The sequence below is a fragment of the Anguilla anguilla genome, chromosome 7 (assembly GCF_013347855.1).
Source record: "Anguilla anguilla isolate fAngAng1 chromosome 7, fAngAng1.pri, whole genome shotgun sequence".
Lineage (NCBI taxonomy): Eukaryota > Metazoa > Chordata > Actinopteri > Anguilliformes > Anguillidae > Anguilla > Anguilla anguilla.
In genome coordinates, this window is record NC_049207.1 from 14387341 (window position 1) to 14406457 (window position 19117).

The 19117-nt window shown below is 39.5% G+C and overlaps 1 protein-coding gene across 2 annotated transcripts in view; it reads right to left on the reverse strand.

Moving 5' to 3' along the window:
- Positions 1-17311, reverse strand: part of si:dkey-106n21.1 (solute carrier family 23 member 1) — a 29648-nt gene extending 12337 nt beyond the window's left edge. For both annotated transcript variants that reach the window (XR_004766019.1, XM_035424807.1), the window contains exons 1-8: positions 17110-17311; positions 11488-11643; positions 10135-10292; positions 9529-9694; positions 8862-9043; positions 6587-6704; positions 3463-3619; positions 2515-2768 (exon numbers count right to left, since the gene is read on the reverse strand). Coding sequence is in view for 1 of the 2 variants with exons in the window: in XM_035424807.1 (XP_035280698.1) it covers positions 2515-2768; positions 3463-3619; positions 6587-6704; positions 8862-9043; positions 9529-9694; positions 10135-10292; positions 11488-11643; positions 17110-17238 (1320 nt within the window). In the remaining variant the exon portion in view is untranslated. The remainder of the gene's footprint in view (positions 1-2514; positions 2769-3462; positions 3620-6586; positions 6705-8861; positions 9044-9528; positions 9695-10134; positions 10293-11487; positions 11644-17109) is intronic.
- Between the last annotated feature and the right edge of the window lie 1806 nt (positions 17312-19117).

The window sequence follows — 19117 nt, forward strand, 5'->3', positions numbered from 1 at the left end:
ATACACTGCAATACACTTCAGCGCACCACAATATCTTTTAGTATATGTTAAGTCCCTTGAAGCAGTAGGTTCTGATTGGAAAGTTAAACTTCATGAACCTCATGAGGCAGTAGATGGAGCTACAGTATAATGTGTAATTCATCACCCACTCACATGGGCTGATCAACTTATTTAAGACTACACCTCCCAGTAGCTCCCACTGTTGTTTGGGCTCATGGAACCTCTCTTTCCCAGCGATGCCATCGGTCTATTTGATAAGACGCCAGTTAATTTCTAGATATTAGATTCAAACCTGCAATGCGCTGGCCACGAACCCAGTTTCAGATTACTTATTGTTTTGCTGGTACTCATGGGAATTCACTCAAATGCATGTTATTTTGAGGGCATATGTAAGTCAATCAAGCCAAAACCTTACTGACTTAATTAGGTGCTGTATCTGCATCTTTATGAACTGCCTTTCCTCCTGGAGGTTCTTGCCAATTAAAGTGAGTTATAGTAAGCTATTGACACCTACAGTAGGACTGCGATTGATTGGTTAGATACAAGAAAAGGTGCCTGCTTTGTCCTTTGTCTTGCTAAGTGTGTTAGTTTGTGTTGCAAATTCTTAACTAGCTAAATTCAGCTCAATGTTCTCTAGCATGGGAAGATATAAAAATGTGGAAAACTATACTGATGCTACTTCAAGATGATTTTCTACCATTCTGGTAATGTAATAAGAATAAAGGGGTTTATTGATTTGCTTAAATAAAACATTGCCTAGACACAGCCAACTATGCACTCGTAGACAGCTGATCAGATTTTTTTTACAAAGTTCACTTGCTCTGTAGAAAGCTCCCTCCTCCAGACCAGACAACACAATTTACAGGCCACATGGTTTCCTGTTTTTGATTTTTGAGTCTTGGATTTTTTAGTCAATCACCATTATAGCGTGTTTTTACATGAAATCCAAAGATCTGATATGATGAAATTACATAAGCCCATAAACTGGTCAAGTGCTTTAACTGAATCTAGGGGATTGTCTTCGCAATTTCATTAAGACAGCCATTTTGAGCCACTGCCTTGTGAAAACCCAAGGCACTATGTGTTACATAAACAGATCGAACTGAACAAATATGCTTTCACACAAATGATTTTCCAGTTGTAGTTTATTCTGACAGATCATAAAAACGACATGAGCTGTTCAGCTATGTGAAGAACATTTTCTACATTTTCTGCCCTTCTTCATTCTGCATTCTACATCGGTTCTGTTGAGCACAAATTCACTCTGGGGCTGTAGTATCTAGAAATGAATTTGTGAAACAAGGCTGTCTCACCCAGAAATCTTTCTGCTGATATTTTTATCGGACATAAAAGCATTTCTGAATAAACGTAATAATGAACTGGTGAAAAAATAGAATAAACAAAGGCCGAACATGACTCTGAAGAGTCAACCTTTTCCCAAAAAAGGCCAGTGAAACTATAAACTTCCTAATGTTTGCGTGAAATTAACACGTAACTCTAAATGTAACTATTGCATACTATTTTCTGACAGTAGTAAATGTAAATCAATAATTTGCCACTAATGTGTTTATCAAGGTAATGTATGCAAGGACAGTTGAATACCCCTCTCACCAGTACTTTGCTTTCAATGACAAAACCAATTTTAAACCCACTTTGTGGTTACTTATACTGTTCTTACTGATTTTACATTTTAATAGTTTGACAGTTCTAGTGGAACACGTGATCCTTGTAGGGTTTACATTTTTGAGTACTAAATCTGTTTTTTATGTTAAATGTCTTGTATTAATAATTTTGAAATATTTTTAGAAGTCATTATCTGGACTTTTTTTTCTTTTGTTCTGGTGAAATATTTCATTTTTTCAGATACTGGTATTCAGTACCATGTGGCACACCCAGATAAATAGTTTGAGATGTTGGGACACATTGCACAATCACAAAATAAACAAATAACACATTTCAAAAACATGTTGCAACATCTGTGATCCCACCCTTAGGAAGATTTGCATTTAAATAAATTGCAAATACATTTTGCAGGTGTGGCATAAACTGCAGTTACCTGAGCATGTATGTGTTGCTACATTGTAATAGTAATCACTTTACATATTTGCATCTCACCTCAGGATATTTCTAAAACATTGTTTCTATAAAGACGTGGAAATTGACTAATCTGTCTACCTCTTCCTACTATCCATAAACAAAAATCCTCTATCATCTGACTTTTTTCAATTAAATTTAGCCAGTACACACCTCAGTGATATTAAGTTTTGTGCTCAGCCATTTCAATCATCATAATCAATATATACACAGTGGTATATATTCATAGATCAGCATTTCTCTATTAAGCTTAGCTATATACTGAAAGTTCACAAAGTGTATGGTCAAAACATAGAAGAAGAAGCCCATTATTACATTACATACTGATAATCAGCATTAATGGCGTTGAAAATTGACACTGGATAACTCTCTCCAGGTGGTAGGGTAGTGTCGGTCAGAGTGCAGGGGCCAATGGCTTACCTTGGTGATTCCAAGTGCAGCGATGTTCTGGCTGTAAGAGGTGGTTCCATTCCCACTGCCCCAGATAGCTGCCAGGATGCATCCAATGCCCTCTACTGCAATTCCACGGTTTATGGCGTGCGTCGGTGGGGGCGGGGCTCCAGAGAGGCGGGCACATGCATAGTAATCACCGATGGACTCCATGGTGGACGCTAGAACTCCAGCCATCATACCCAGTACAGAAGACACACTCACAGTCGGTAGACCCCACTGACCTATAGTGGGCATGGGAAGAATTCAAACAAGCCATAGGAACAATAGTTATAAGCAACTGCTTATAGTAACAGAAGATTTGAAGTTAACTTTGACATGCGATAAAGGAATGTGATGGACCCCTAATGACAAGAGATTTTTAAAAATCATCCACTTGAGGAAGCTGGGAAATCTGAGAGGAGTCATAATCTGCTGTCCTGGTAAATATGTGCAGCCCAAAAAATATTGGGACCATGACTGAGTGCAGTTGAGCTGTAAGCCAGAGTTTAAGTGGCTGACAGCCTGCAGTGCGTGACTGGTACCACACTCAGGACTGCCTTGCCACCTGACAAGTATAAAGTTTACCTGCCCAACTTCTTAAGAATGCATATATGGTGCTGCAGACTAATGGTCACTGTAAGCCATCCTTAAAGGGGCAGGGAAGATGAGCAAGAAGTACAGAGTAAGGCTTCATGAAACCCCAAAATGAATGCAGTTAAAATGTGCTCTCCATAACACACTAATTTAAACCAGTCGCATTGTGTTTATAAAGAGGGTAGTATCTTATGATTGGTTAATGTGACATGGATTGCCAGCACATTGTAGATCCACCCATTGTGGAGCGATGAAGTCTGTGCTCACTCTCCCATCACTATCCACATGGGAAAAGTAAAGTGGATACCTTTGGTTCTGCGACAGCAGAAGTACAAGGCTCACCGGGGTATGGTACATGGAACCAGGGGGCACTCGTGACTGCGTCAACTTTTAGGTCCGTCCGCGCTGTGTAGCCGTACTCATCCGGCTTTGTAGGCAGCACGTTGAAATACGTCAGCAGGAAGCAGACGAGCCAGGAGCCGCACATTCCAAACAAAGCCTGTTTGTTCGGAAAAGCACAAGAGATGCTCAGAGAGCATCAAGTGAGCTTGTGGAAAACATGTGAGTATGTGAAGAGGCATGAGAGGGTGTGTAATATTCAAAGTGTGATGTACTTCACTGCTGCTCACACGTGTATGTTCAATGTATTTGCTCAATGGAAGATGTGATGTGCTAAAGATTGGTGGGTTCTGCCTACTTCACTTAATTCCCACCTGCTCTGGGCAGTTGCCTTTTCTCCTCTGTCTTCCTGAACTAGCCTACATCCAACCTGATGTTGGGTTGCTTTGAAGTTTGCTGTCACTCAGTAATGCTTTATAGAGTGACAAGGTAACTTTAGGTTGCTATCTAAAACAGTGCATTCTGGGTAATTTAATTTGAAAACGGTGAGCCTCAGAAGACAATGACTATATGAGATTACACCGGACGTTATTCTCAGAGAAGCTAAATTTCTTCAGCCATATAATAGTGAAGCACCAAAGCAGTCGTGCAAAAACTGAATGGTCAACTAGCCAATGAATGCATGGAGCAGTGCTCTTTTGCAACACTCTTTAGTCTGCTTCAGACCTACCACCACGCACTCTGCTCCTTCCGACTGGCTGAAGCTAAGGAAGTGTGGGCTTGGTTAGTACTTGGATGGGAGACCACCAGGGAATACTGAGTTGCTGCTGGAAGTGGTGTTGGTGGGCCATCAGGGGGAAATCTTCCCTCTGGTCAAATAAACCCTAATGCCCCAGTGCAGTGACGGGGACACTGTGCTGTAGGAGATGCCGTCTTTCGGATGAGACGTTAAACCAAGGTCCTGATTCACTGTGGTCATTAAAGATCCCATGATACTATTCGCAAAGAGTAGGGGGTTCCCCGGTGTCCAGGCTAAAATCCCAGATCTGGCTCTCGCAAAAAACTTGCCACCTAATCATCATCTGATTTAATTGGCTCAAAAAAATTGTTCTGTCCCTCCAGTGGAGCTGCTCAGTGGCCAACAATAGAGGATTGTGGTTGTACTGGGCAGCTCCCAGGTGTGAATGTGTATGAGTGTGAAGCAGGGCGTTGCTGCAAAAGAGCATCCATGCTCAGCGAACCTATCCTGGGTAAATAAAGGTTAAATCAATAAAAAATTAATTAAGATAAACAAATAGGAAACTAGAAGATGGCACTCAATACAGTGCATACCCCCTCCAACATCATGCAATTGTGAAGATATGCCAGTTCCAGATGTCAAATATTCACCAAAATTTCCAAGCCCTTTACATCAGGTGATGCAGGCATTTTCGTGACATGCTATATGCCTGTTTAAATTCTAGCCACTCTTAAGCATTTTAACTGGTTATTAACACCACATGGGCAATTGACACTATATTTGTTCAGTAGCCCGAAATGAGTTCTCCAGCAGCCCACAACTGCACACAACTCATTTAATACTGTTTTATATAATAGCAAGTGACCAGTTAATTTAGGTAACTGAATCAATTAAGAGGTCATTTCAGAAACTTTCTCACATTAAATTCATGCACAGCCACAATAAACCCCAGTCCAACCAATAACTATGAATGCTTTATGTCACATTTCACGTTTCATGTATTTTGGATTGACTGGATGTATACTCAGGAAAACCAGGCTAGGTAAAAGATACAATAGAATAGTTTGAAAACCAGCTGTAGAAATTGGGCACGGATGGCCAACAGTACTGGCTGCACCAACTGTGCTTGACAGCTGAATGTTTTTTATTTGTTTGATTGTTTTTTCAGTGGCCCACAGATCCATGTTGGGCATGAATGGGCTAATGTTTGCCCTCACTTTACCCTCCCTGGCCAAACCAGTCTGATTTCACCTGCTCAACAATTTTTGGAAGCAGAGGCCATTCTCCTTAGTCTGAGCAATGCTACTGCCTGCAGGCAATCCGATATTTCACCAAAGATAAAAATGACTAATTACCACTTCACACTCCTTTTTCCTTCCAGCATGTTTACTTTTCTTGGGCATTGGTGTTGAAGGTTAGTCCTTGAGCAAATATATCAATAAATCAAACTTAATACTGCATGGAATGTATGTCTTATTGTGGACTTGGAAAGGAAGTAGAGTTACAGAAATGCCCATGATGATAAATATGATGATTGTTCTGCTGAGTAACAAATTGCTTTTTGGTGGTATTGAATGGCAAAAAAGCAAATCTTGCTCAACACTCTGCTATTGGGCTTATTCTGTCATGCCAAAGTAATGCACCCATACCTTATACTCTTTATAAGTTTTAAGTATTAGGAAAGGCATTTCCAAGGAACAATTACTTATCAGGCCCAATGAGGATGCTATTCACAAAACCATGACTAGAAAAACTGCATCTGCACTCTTCAGATGAAATTAAGGCACTTTCATCTGATCATACCTCCATTTTCAGTAAGTGTTGGGACCCATCAAGATGCCCTAGATGAAATGAATGAATATCGACATGTACCTGCCAAGGGCAGTGGTTCTATTCTTATTCCAAGACCCCAGATGGAGGTTGGATCTAAGTTGATATCTGCTTGAATGATATAGTTTTGAAGCTTGCTGACCGCAGACTGTAATATCCATGACAGATCTTAGGATACAAATATACAAATTAAATTGAATTAGGAAAAGGAACAGCGTGCACATCCTACTGTCAGATGGAATTGTGGGCTAGCCAGACCAAGGCTATTATACTTCAAAGATAACTGGCTGAAGTATTGTCATTTAAATTAATTCAGAATTTTTTGCTATAGCAACAGCCCTGTTTATAGTCATGTCTTTAAAGCTCTTGTCTTTTAATTTGAATGAAGATGGAAAAAAAGTATGCATGTGTTTGTGTGTGTATGCTTTTGTGTGTGCGTGTATGTGAGATTGAGAGAACAAAAGAGAGAAAGAGAGGGAACAGAAAGCTTGAAAAAAAGCAGAGATACAGATGTTTGTTGGAAATAAAGTAGTGTGACTCACACAAAAGGGCACTCACAGAGAAGAGCTTGAAGAGTGGGTACTGAAAGACCTTCCACTTCTTGTCTTTGTAAGCGATCAGAGGAACGTTGACTTTGCTCAGGTACTGGGAGAAGAGCAGAATGAGGCAAACCGTCCTGAGAAACAGAAATGACAAGTCATCAACCCACTCATTGACCTAGCTGTCATAACCCCCATCCTTTCCCTCACTTTTATTTTGTATAATAGCCTTAAGGTTAACTCCATGGCAGCCTGTGAGTCATAGATAATTGAAGCTGTGAAATTAAGCTTTGAACTGGTAACTGTCTTGAACCTCTTTATTCAAATTAAACAGCTTTTCATGGTCGCCCATCAGCATTTTTAGTTTATTGTGTTTAAAAAAATTTAATAAAGGAGTACAATGCAGGTCCCTTTAGGTCCCTTTTCAGAAAAGTTCTTGGCAGTCTAACAAATTTTGTCTTTCAGTTATTTCAGGTTTAAATGTAACAGCAGCTCTGCTGCATGAGCTTAAACATAGGTCTAGTTCACTGAGCATGTTAGCATCGGAGGCCTACTTTGTGCTGGAATAAATCATCTGTCACTATCTATTAGGAGCTATTACTCTTGCAGTAATGCTACATTGAATATTCCAAAAATGACTTCTCATCAGTCGGTACCATGGCAGATAATTTCACAAATTTTACAACCTGCCACAGTATTAAATGAAAGGTGAAGGGACTATCATACTGTTATGTATGTAGCAAAGTAATAGGTTGTTAATGCATGATGAACTGCTAAGGAGCCCATCAGAATGATAAACCATGTGATGCATTGATCAATGCTCACAATTCAGAAGAAATAGCATCGTATAAACAATGTTTATGTGGCCACTTGTTTGGCACAGTGGGCCAGCTATCAGCTTACATATATTGAACTGCTAGCTACCTTTGGTACATCAATTAGCGGAAAGCTTATTGCTTTCTGGTGCTTGCTACAAGCACCAGAAAGCAATAAGCAATAGCAATAACCCAGTGAATATTTTTTGTGGTGAAAAATTAGAGAAATGCCATCTACACGTTCATGTGAAAACCTGGCTGCATTTGGTTGAAAAGTTTAAGTTTTCTAACCGTCTAGGAAGTAGCCTAGCAATATCTGGATAAAGCCTGAGCTACATTGGGGTTAACCTAGTCTGTTTATGTCAACGTCTGTTTACCTAGATTTCCACCCTTCTAGGCATCTAGATTCCGGCTTTTGCTCACTTGGAAGCAACAGTAGCATCAGCAAATTGTGTTGCTAATGGGTCCAGTATATGTATGACTGATTAAAGAAAGGATGAGCAGTCTGAACAAACCTTTCCTTCATAAAAATGTACATTCACTTCCCTCACTTTCCTGAAGAGTTAACACCTGGAGAGGAGAGACGCTATTGAACTGTACATGCATAGATGTCAAACGAGGACAGCACCACATTGACCTATCCATCTGTTGCTCCTATAAGACTGACAGCAGCATGCTAACCTAGTTTTTGAGATTAATGTAAGACAGGCTTCCCCAATCATTAGCTCAGTCGGGTACATCTAGCCACCTTAAAGATAGAGAGGTATTAAGAGATGATCCTCTCTCTCCCTTTCTTGTTTAACACCCTCCCAGGTACAGTAATGCCCTGGCAGCTGAGGACAGATTCATTTGTTTTTTTGTGTTCCACATAGGCTAACTTTTTACACAGCTGACAGAATTGTCTGATTTATCACCTGAAATGTTAGCTTCTTTGTGTATAATGACATTTTGGGCACAGAGCTGTTGGTCAGTTACTGCTCATTTTGCTAGTCCATCATCAGTCAGATGGGTTTCATTCAAAGAACTGGCGGTATTTTATGTAGCCTATCCTTCAGAAGGCATTACACGCTGGGTGGACAGGTTTACATGGGCCGATTTGAATACCTTACATTTGTGTCTGTTTATACAGGTGGGTACTTACTGAGGAACTTCAGGTTAACTGCCAAGTTCAAAAGTGCAACAGCAGAGCTCCACCCAGAATTAAAACCCACAATTTCTGATTTTTTTTTCCATTGCTGGGAGGAACGCTATCTTCACAGCACAATGCGGCAATTGAAAAGCAAGGCTTCATGAGCCCAAAAATGGGGAAACCATAACCTTTTATGAATGACAGAAAATTTTTTGATTAGTTTATTAGAATCAGTGACAGCAGTGTGACAGCACACTGCAACTCTACCCATGGGTTTTATGAAGCTTCACCCTCAAATCACTATGACAAGCACTTAATGTGCTGAAACATTGAATTAGCCGTGTACTTACAGGGAGGCAATGCCCCAGTGGGCTCCACACTTCTTCCCAGCTTCTATGAAGAGGGAGAGTCCAATCAGGTTTATTGTGGGGGCAATGGCCAGGGGTCCAATAAATTTCAGCACCAGTCCAACCAGTCCAGAGAGTCCAAGAACCAGCTGGAGTAAGGACGCCACGAGTATCGCCCCCTGGATCTGTACCAGGTCAAATACAAGAGGAAATATTTAACATTCATGTCAGCTTTCTTCTGTTTAGGATATCTTGACAGATTTACAAAAGCAACACCTTATCAGTCTTTCGAAGTGACAATAGTGGCCTCGCCCTTCTAAGAAGGCATTAGTAAAAACATGAATAAACTTGTCAGTGACGTCCACAGATGTTGAATCAACATCATAGATGAAAGACTTTATTGACAGCAGGTGAGAGGCAGTTTGTTATGCTTGAAGTGCTCTGTAATCCCAGCCTGGTGAAAACTGAAGTTGGATGACTAAGAAAACCTCATGCTGTGTTTTACTATGAAAAATGTTATAACTTATCTTGAGATTTCTGTCAAAAGGATCCTACATTCCATTACTTTCAGTTCTTTTAGACGTTTTACTTTCTGACTTTTCCTGAGACCTTGCGAACCAAAAAGTTTAAAACACGAATACAATGTTTTAACAGCTTGTGGTCATCCCACCTCTCGCATGCGGGATTTCCAGACTTCGTCAGGGTCTGCGTGAGAAATTTCTGTTGTATTGGATTGTGACGCATCTGTGGGGTCTGGGCACCTCCATTTTGGCAGGGCAAGGATAGCCAGGGTGGGGGTGATGTAGCTGAATGTCCCTCCCTGCAGAATGGGTAACCTATGGCACACAGACCAGGTACTTGAGAGTGATTGGAAATTCCCTCTGCGTTAGTACATAGTTGCATTGAGCTACTCCCTGATTTTTAGGTGTACCTCTGTTTTCTAATCCTGCGTTTGCAGGTGTAGCTGTGCATTCTATTCCTAGTTTTACATGTGTACTTACTGTACGTATGTTTTCTAATCAGCTTCACCAGTTGTGCAGGTGAAGCTGTAACATGAAAGGAGAAATTCCTGATTTGCAGCTGTTTCTGTGTTTTCTAATCCCAGTTTTGCAGGTGTAGCTGTGCACTCTAATGCCAGGTTTACAGGTGCAGCTGTGTGTTCTAATGCCAAATTCACAGGTGCAGCTGTGCATTCTAATTCAACCCCAGTATCGCAGGTGTATTTGTGTCCTGTAATCTTGGCGGGACTGATGTTGGATTTCGTGCAATGCACTACCTTGTTCCAATTGTCGTCTGAAGCAGTGTACACAAACCAGAGACGAAGAATATGGTGGAGATGAGCTGGCTTTTGGCTGCATTGTCATCCCTTATGCATATGGGATCAGCCAGTATGAGGGGTATGGCAATAATGCCTCCAAAAGCCAAGATGTAATGCTGAGAACAGAAGAAAATAAGTAGCAAGTTATTTGTGATCATATAGACATTCCAGTAGACGTTGCTGATTTCTAAAGTATATTCAGTTCAATTCATGAGGCTGATAGGTGATTTGATACATAAGCTAATCATAATGCATATGTATGGTTCAGGCCAGCATTAAAGAAGAGGGAGGGTGTGCCAACCTCTGGTTATTATTTTATTCTTATAACATGGCTTTGTTGAATACTCATGTCTGATTGGTCATTGAGCGGTCATTATTTCTGTATAAAGACTGCTGTTTCACACTTGATTGTATCTCTCCATAATGCATAGCCAAACAGTCCAGTCAAAAGGACTCTCTCGTGATCTGTCAGGGCATCACCCTATCAGGGGATATTTTGAAACAATTGACTGGCTCGCTGTACATTGTCTCTTACATAATTTCCTCATTAATACTAATGATGTCAATTGCTACTACTTAGTAGTGGTAGTAGTATTGCAGTAGAATTGCAAGGTACAAACTCTTTGTGAATTGAGGTTATTTGACACTGAAATGTTACATACACTTGAATGTGAATTTTCAAAAACATTTTAAACTCACTTAATACCATAAAAAATGTAGTCTATGTGTATTAATGACAGAGAAACACAAAGCTGTCAACCAAGAAAAGTGCTAGAACAATATGCAACATATATACTGAGCAAGAGCAAGTACTCAGTTCAGAACAAGCTAGGATATTCCTTGCCATGTCATAAAATACATAAAATAATCGCAACATGGAAAGGCGGTCAGTGGTCTGCAGATGTACAGATGGTTTCTGACCACCCAGCTCAATTTAAACTGCTTCTAGAGCTGTTATTTCATAAATGTATCTGGCAGTGTGTTCAGAAATGCATTGAAGTGCATGTTTTACTGTACACAAGAAACCTCCTCAGAAAACTTTCTCCCAACTAGGTGATCTTAGGTGGACCCTATAGCAGTTACAGAGAAAGAGGTATAGTTCCAGTTAATGTGGTTCACTTCTATTTAATAGCCACTTTTTTGCACCAGTGATAATAACTGAATAAATCTATGTAAAAAGTATAATGCTAATTATATTATTTTCTTTTCTTTTCAGTTTTGTCTCTGTGGTTTCACTGTGTAATTATAGTATACAAATAACAACAAGAATAATAAAAAAATAATAATAACAAAAAATAATAGACACATTACCTGAAAGCCAAGAAGTATGCAGAGATACCATGGCGGTCTGTCATTTATGGAATAAACAAGATCAGAACACCCCCTCTTCTCCAGGCTGCCATCTATGCTGTCTGTCGGACTCTCATCAATGACAATCTTCTCTGACCGGTCACCACCATCCAAGTCCTGCAATATTAATAGTAATGAGCTGCATCTGTATAGCACAAAATGTAAAAATTTGGGATATGGAGTGTCGAATACCTCTGAACTAAAGGCATGGCAGTGCCAGTATATCCCTGAATGCCACTGCTCTGTGAAAAGTACAAGAATCCTTGTATAAAAAGGAAAATATGGAACATTCTTTCCCATATCCCCGACCCATTCATAAAACACCAACATTTAGTCATTCTTTATTAATTGCTATACTTTGTCTGTCCTTTAATCTCAGGCACAGCCAAACCAGTCACTAACAATGTGGATTCATGTTTTATGAGCATTCATATGTAGGGCTCTATCTTGAACTCGCAGTTGGTAACCCAAACACAAGTGTCCTTGCTAGTTTCAGTTCTCATTTTTCCGTCCAGCAGCGCCTTCAGTATTAAAATAGCAAATGAACTTGCACCCATGTGGGCAGGTAGGTCTTTAAATGAGGCGTAGTGTTGTCACAGTAATTGTCGGTGCATTGCTATTTTGACGCAGCTGAAAGCGTTTGCGTTATGACCAACCAAAACACGGTCTTGTCATGCCACACTTTCGTTGCTATTTTAAGAGCACAATATTAATATAGCAATGTGCCTGCATAGGTGGGTGCACAGGGTTCATCTGCCCCCCTGCCTGTTATTCACACAGGGGCATGTGCAAACATGCATAAAAATATCAAGATTACAGTGTGAAAGATTATTGTGTGTATCAAAACAATACAAATACAACATGTCATAATGGGTGTTCAAAATAGATAATCACAATGATTATGAAAAAAATACAGCTTTATATGTTCATAATCTATTATTTATGTGATTAATATTCATGTGACTTAACTATAAAGTCTCACCATAAACTTTATGAGCAAATAACAGGTAATGGTAAATATTTGTACTCCTTTCTCTGAAACTGCCTTTGGTAATCTTGCGGTAGCTTGTGGTAGAAGAAATTTTACTCTCTGATAATTGAGGTAGTATAACTGTCTAAAGACGTGTAAAGACTGCAGTCAGTTATGAGTGAGAATTTGTGCAGTTATGAATTAATTATCTTTGTACTTTCTGTTTTACAGATCTTCATCTTTATTTATGATTTCATTATGACAAATGGAATCTCTGTTCAGGCCTGAGAAAAAGTAACTGCTCTTTCTCTCATTAGAAAACTGCCCCAGTCTGTCATGCTGTGAAAAGCCCGAATGAATCACTATGTGTGCACAGATTTGTATTAGAGTGACATATTGGCAAGGATCCAACCATGAAAAGATTGTTCTTTGCTGCACAGTTTACCTTTGAGACAATTCTGGACAATCTCTGATGACAATAGCAATAACCTGCTGACAGGAGAAAGCAGCACGGAATGAAGGTACCTCCCCCCCCCCCCCCCCCCCCATTACGATAATCATAGTGATAACTGTAATAATATAGGCAATGCATTTGTCTCAAGCAAGCAGAATGCATATGTTCACGCTACAATGATAACTATAAATGCAGCCAAAATGATAACTATAATTTAAAATTTGCATCACCCCCAGAGCGATTTTTTTCATGCAAGCACCTTCAACCAGTCAAAGGGGAGTTCTAAAGTGAGAACTCTGCACCGAATCTTTCGCTGACAGTTTCATTCCATGATGGACATCCCACCACCTCGCATGCATTACTCAACTATACTATGGCAGCTAATTCAATGAGAGACCTCCCCAGCTTTCCTGTGAACACAACACAGTCATACACATACACAACTCTTTTTGGCATTGTTGCATTTGGGCCATTGTGTTCCACTGAATTCAAAGTTTATTGTAGTACAACACATGCATGTCCATGCATGCAAAAGCATATGCACACCCGTGCACGCGCACACACACACACACACGCTCACATACACACACAGACAAATGTAAGCTTGCTGGCTTGAAAAAAAAAAACAGTGAATGGCAACTTTCACAATAACTCATAAATACGGACCATAAAGCTAATGCTACTGCCCGCAGTGGAGGAATGAGCACTTTGATGAGACGGTGCCCTGCAGCTCAGCCCGGGCCATCCTGAGGAGCCGCCGTCCCCTGTGATGGAGCCAAGAGGAACAGCCCGAGGGCAGCAGCTGCCTCGGTATGTCACTCACTGTCACTCATCTCCTAAGCCAACCCTCACCTGCAACAGTTCCTTTATGAAAGCCGCACTCATGCACCCGTTCTAGACGCACGGACTCGAGCAACCACGCTCAAGTGCGGGTTCGAAGGTCTAGTCCACCAATACTTTCTGGATTCCAGCTAATCTGACAAACAGTGTCACAGATATCAAACAAAGCTAATGATCCCTGCATTCTGTCCCAGATCATAGAATATATAGGAATTCCACTTCATTTAGCATTTGGCTATGGAAGGCCCTGTGTGTCTACAGTACCTGTCACGTTTGCGTGCTTCCCCGCATGGTCTGAGCCCTGCAGTGTGAGTGTGCAGTGACACACAAGAGACTAAGCAGCCCTGAATTTACCCAGAGGCCTTATCACTTGACACTTCACTATGACATGAGTATGCTTTTTTCCCAGGCCGCACACTTGACTGCATTACAGTACAAATCATTTCGAGATCAAAGAGTGTTGTGTCACATGCATAACTGTCGCTGCTTGTTTCCTCCGCCACTTAGCAAAATGAGTGCACGTCTCAGCACACTTGCGTTGTCATGACTTGCCACATTAATTCCTCAGCGTGATTAACATAAATCACGGCATTAGGTACATGTCTTCTGAGAGGTAGTTTCAGCAAATTTAAATACGGTCTCAAGAAAGGTCAAATCTGATGCGCGGAGAGAGTTTCGGAAATGTTGCGATTTCTCCATTTTCAAACCCTTCAGCCTCTTTCTCAAAGGAAAAGGAACAGGACGAAACGGGGGTGAAAAAAGCAAAGTGAGCACTGAGACTAAGACTCCTCTGTCTCATGAAAGTCATGAAAGGGCTGTGTAAAATCAGGATGAAACCACTTCATGAGAAAACCCATACCATGACCGCTGCATTCACAAGGCTGCATCCAGCAACACTGTATGCCGTTTCACCACGTCTCTGGCACCAGCTCATGTGCAAGCATGTTCTAAAAATCTATTCAATCAATCCCATGCTACGTCTGTGACCAATGCTTCAAAATTCTGCTTTTTGTGTGCCATTGCTGCCACCTACAGTGCACCCATTGCAGTGCATCTATGCGTTTTGAATACAGTAAGTGAATGGACCAACAGCATTGTGGACATTCACTTTCCACCTGGTTCTTTTAATTCCAAGTCCTTCAATTGCTCTACAGCCTAAATGTATCATGTTCGACCACAGAAAAAGAAAACATTTCTTTCCATTGCTTAATTCACAAATATATTGCCATTCCATCTGATATTTTATTGGATTTTTTACTAAAAAGCATAATTATCTGGAATATCTCAAAAATAAATAAACATATACACATCCTTCATCAGTTTATTAATTGACTAATGACTTCTAATGAAAAGTAACCATATCTGCCATATCCATATAGCACAAATATAATTACAATACGTGAGGAGATCTCCAGGCACACATGACTCACCTCCTCGTTATTCATGATATCACTACTCATGATGCCTGGGGAACACCATTGTTTGAAAAAAGGAAATGCAGTAAGAGACATAACCTTAAGAGAAAGAGAAAGAGAAAATAACCTTGCCCAAAAGTGGCTAGTAGCTATGAATCCACTTTGCGAAAGGACGGCACCTTCAGCACCATCACCATTGTGCAGTTCAGCTTGATACGCCATCAATGGCACTTCTATCAAAAACTTTGGAGAACTCAAAATAGCCCCTGTCCTACATCAGTTGGAGGTTCAGTCTGAATTGAACGTATGTGCCCCTAGAGACCAAAGAGACCATCAGTATAAATCATTTACCCGTTTAGTGACTTCTCCCTTCTGCAAAGATTTACAAGGCTTACTTTTGCAACTATCTGACACATAGTTAAATCACTGTTTTCTCCACCCGTGTATCTTAGCAGAAAAATGTAGACCTGCTTTTTAACCTACCACTTACAAGCCTTACAAGCAGAGCGTGAGCATCTTCTTCGCCCAAGCTTGAACAAAACATTAAAACGTTACAACTCTGGTGCCTTATGACCTTTCCCCACATTCTATCTGACCTCCATGTAATTTGGCTGTAACTCTCATGAAAAGAAATCAAGCAAACGTAACTTTTTCATTTTGCTTTCACATTTTTCTTTGACGTTAGCAACAGTCAAACTCAATAAGATCAGGGGTATAAGAGGAAAAAATTAATGAAAGAAAGTTCCTTGTTTTTAAATGACAAAGCATATTGAAAGACAAAGAAATATAAAGACATAAGCATAATTTTTAAAAAGTCTTTAATTCTTAGCTGTCAAATATAAGATTACCATTACTCTTGTTTCTCGAACAATTTAGAATTTACAATTTAGGAATTAAGCCAATGCTAAATCGGCTTACAGATGGCCTGATGGCTCTTTAAGGCACATTTAACTCAATAGATTGATTGAGTTACTGTTCTTACAGGTTGATGCTAAACATATAGCGGCAAAAACGCTGTTCTTACAGGTTGGTGCAAAATATATAGTGCTAAAAAAAGCACTATAATGAGTGGTTTAATACCATGTTTTTAAAAACAACAATGGATCTATCACTGGATAAAAGAGCGTCATTAACTAATATGAACTCACAACCTAACTTTGATTCTTAGATTCTGTAAGTTTTTACTTATTCTGGAATGATTGATGTGGAATGTGTGAATAACGATTCATTTTAAAATAGTTTCTATTTAGACCTAGAACGTGGGGAACTATTAAATGGGTCAGACACATCAAGTGTGTCTAAAAGAAAAAAAACATTAGCTATGTCAGGCATTCTTAACAATGATTCACATGGTTCGGTGGAGTTGCATAAGATAATCTTACATTTTTATATATTTGTATACTTGGTCTATTAGTAGTGATATCCTAAATTCATGGGGAGTCCTTAAGCCCTGGGTGCAATGAACATGTTTCTAAAATTGTTTTTCTTTCCATAAAGTTGTACCCTCTCAGGCTTTCATGCTTTGAGCCTCATGAAAAAACAATCCTTTCCATTGTGCTGTTCCATCCACACTGCGATATGGTTCCAACTAATGAAATTCCTTACTGGCTTAAACTTGGCTAGAGTTTCAATGGTGATTGAATTGATCCTTAGCCTGAAGAATAAGCATATTTCAAAAACGTATCTTATGCCTGTAGCAAAAGGTACGGAAAGCTATAATGCATCTAACTGATTTTATACATCAATTATACAAAAGACTTTGGTAAAGTAAATAAAGTAAAATCGGAGACCTAGCACACACCCCGAGAAGAATTGCACAGGTGTTTTGAGAATATCATTCATTTTTTGACACGGCACGTTCCGTACATGTAGCAACAGATTTGCGGCTGTGTCTTAGCGCTTACCTTAAAGGATGGGTTAATGTTTCCATTTTCCATCAAGACAGACTCCCCTGTCTGGTGCTGAGGCAAATGCATGGTTGTGGAGTGACTCTCGGGAGACTGGCCGAGGGGCGTCTGGCTTGTGGCACCCATCTACCACAGTCCAGCCGTTACTAGATTGGCCTTTGGAATACTAAACTAAATCCACGTCATGTTGTCAAGGAAACAGGAGCGCCTGTGACTGGTGGCTGTGGAGGAGCAATTGTGTGATTAGCCATTGCTTTTTTCCCCCCTTCGCTGTACACATCATCATGTGTCTGTTGAGTTTTTTTTTTTTTTTTTTGCTCTGTCCAAACATGACATGACAGGATGAAATTTGTGTTTTGTGAAGCCATTGGTTTTATGCCTAAACGGTCACCGAAAAGGAAAACTGTGGGATGGGACTTTTTTTCAGGGTTTTTTTTTTTTGTTTAAACTTCTTTTTTTTTTAGATTGTGTGCTTCTTCAACCAGAACACATTGTTCTTGGAAAGCCCTTGCTTTAACCATTTTAAAACAGTGCTGAATGTCTCCTTAGAATATTAAAAATCACAGCACTTAAAGAAAATAACAAGATATTGCTTGGCACTAGATCTTGCTTGTTTGGAACTGTAATACTTATTCAAGGGAAACTTTTTAAAGACATATGGGCAAGAATATTAAATGCTAGAACACTCCCACTTAACCTGAGAGGAGAAGACAAGGTCTGTGTGGATTGATGTGCAGTCACATATTATTTTGGGGGGCATATAAGAATGAGGAAAAATCATATACATTTCACATGTACACATGCGTGTAAACATTAATGTATGTTTTGATGGATGAAATTGTATGATTTCCTTTTCCATATACTTGAAAATTAAATAAAATTGTAATTAAAAAAAGAAATAATCTGCCTATTATTTTGCCACTTCGCTCAAATGTAACCTTTTCTTTTTGTTGATTAGATTTTTATTTTGATTTATTTATTTTTTTGGAGATTTATTTAATTTAAGTACTGGATAGAATAAACTACTGGTTTGTGTCTGAAACTGAGACAACTGAAACTATAATATATAGTCTCTTGTTTCAGTATAATAGACATCATTTTGATTAATAAAATTGCTTTGAACAGAGTAAAACTGAAGGATGACGAATGACCAAGGGTAGTCACTTCTTTTAAGATTTTATTAAATAATGTACTAATTACAAGCGATTCAGTCAAATTTAATAAAAATTACATTCAAAAGCTCTACAGTAATTCCATTAAGATATGGAATGTATTGTACATTTTAATTTGAGTAAAATGTTTTTTATGCTCATATTTATTTATTTATTGAATTTTCATTTATTTATTTATTTAAGTTAATGTTCCAAACGGTTTTGTGTTTAAGCTATATGAGAAATAAAATGAAATTACCACATTATCATAGCCTTATGCCAAAGACTAGTCTACTCTTAGGCTTCAGAGATGCCAAAATTGGTCTAACCCCCACACATAGTAGTCCACCCCGATGTTATCATCATACTCTCAACCTATGTATTTTGACAGCAATTGACCTGTGATAGCTTCACCCTTTGAGCTTGACTGGCCCAAGGGGATTTGAAGGACCAAAAGCATGATTTGAGTCACAGGGAAGGCCTGGCTTGTTGACCCACCTCTGAAGCCTTGAAGTAGTGGCAAAGCCGGAAGCACTGGCACACACTATCTTACCCAGCACAAGTCCAGCCTCTGTTTCTCTCTCTTTCTCTTTCTTTCTCTTTCTCTGTCCTTGAATTTCTTTTAGCATATCATTCATTCCTACAGTACATAGGTCTACTTCACAACAAAATGTATTATAGTTTAGCTTTTGGGTTTCCAGTGGAATTATTGTGATAAAAATCTAATTATTTTGATGTTACTTTTAATGTTTAATTTTCATTAAACTTTGCTCTTCCTGCTTTCATCCATTTCTTTGGATTCCAGTGCAAAGTTTTGCAAAGCTGGACAGCCTTCTGTGAACTTAGGATGCTTC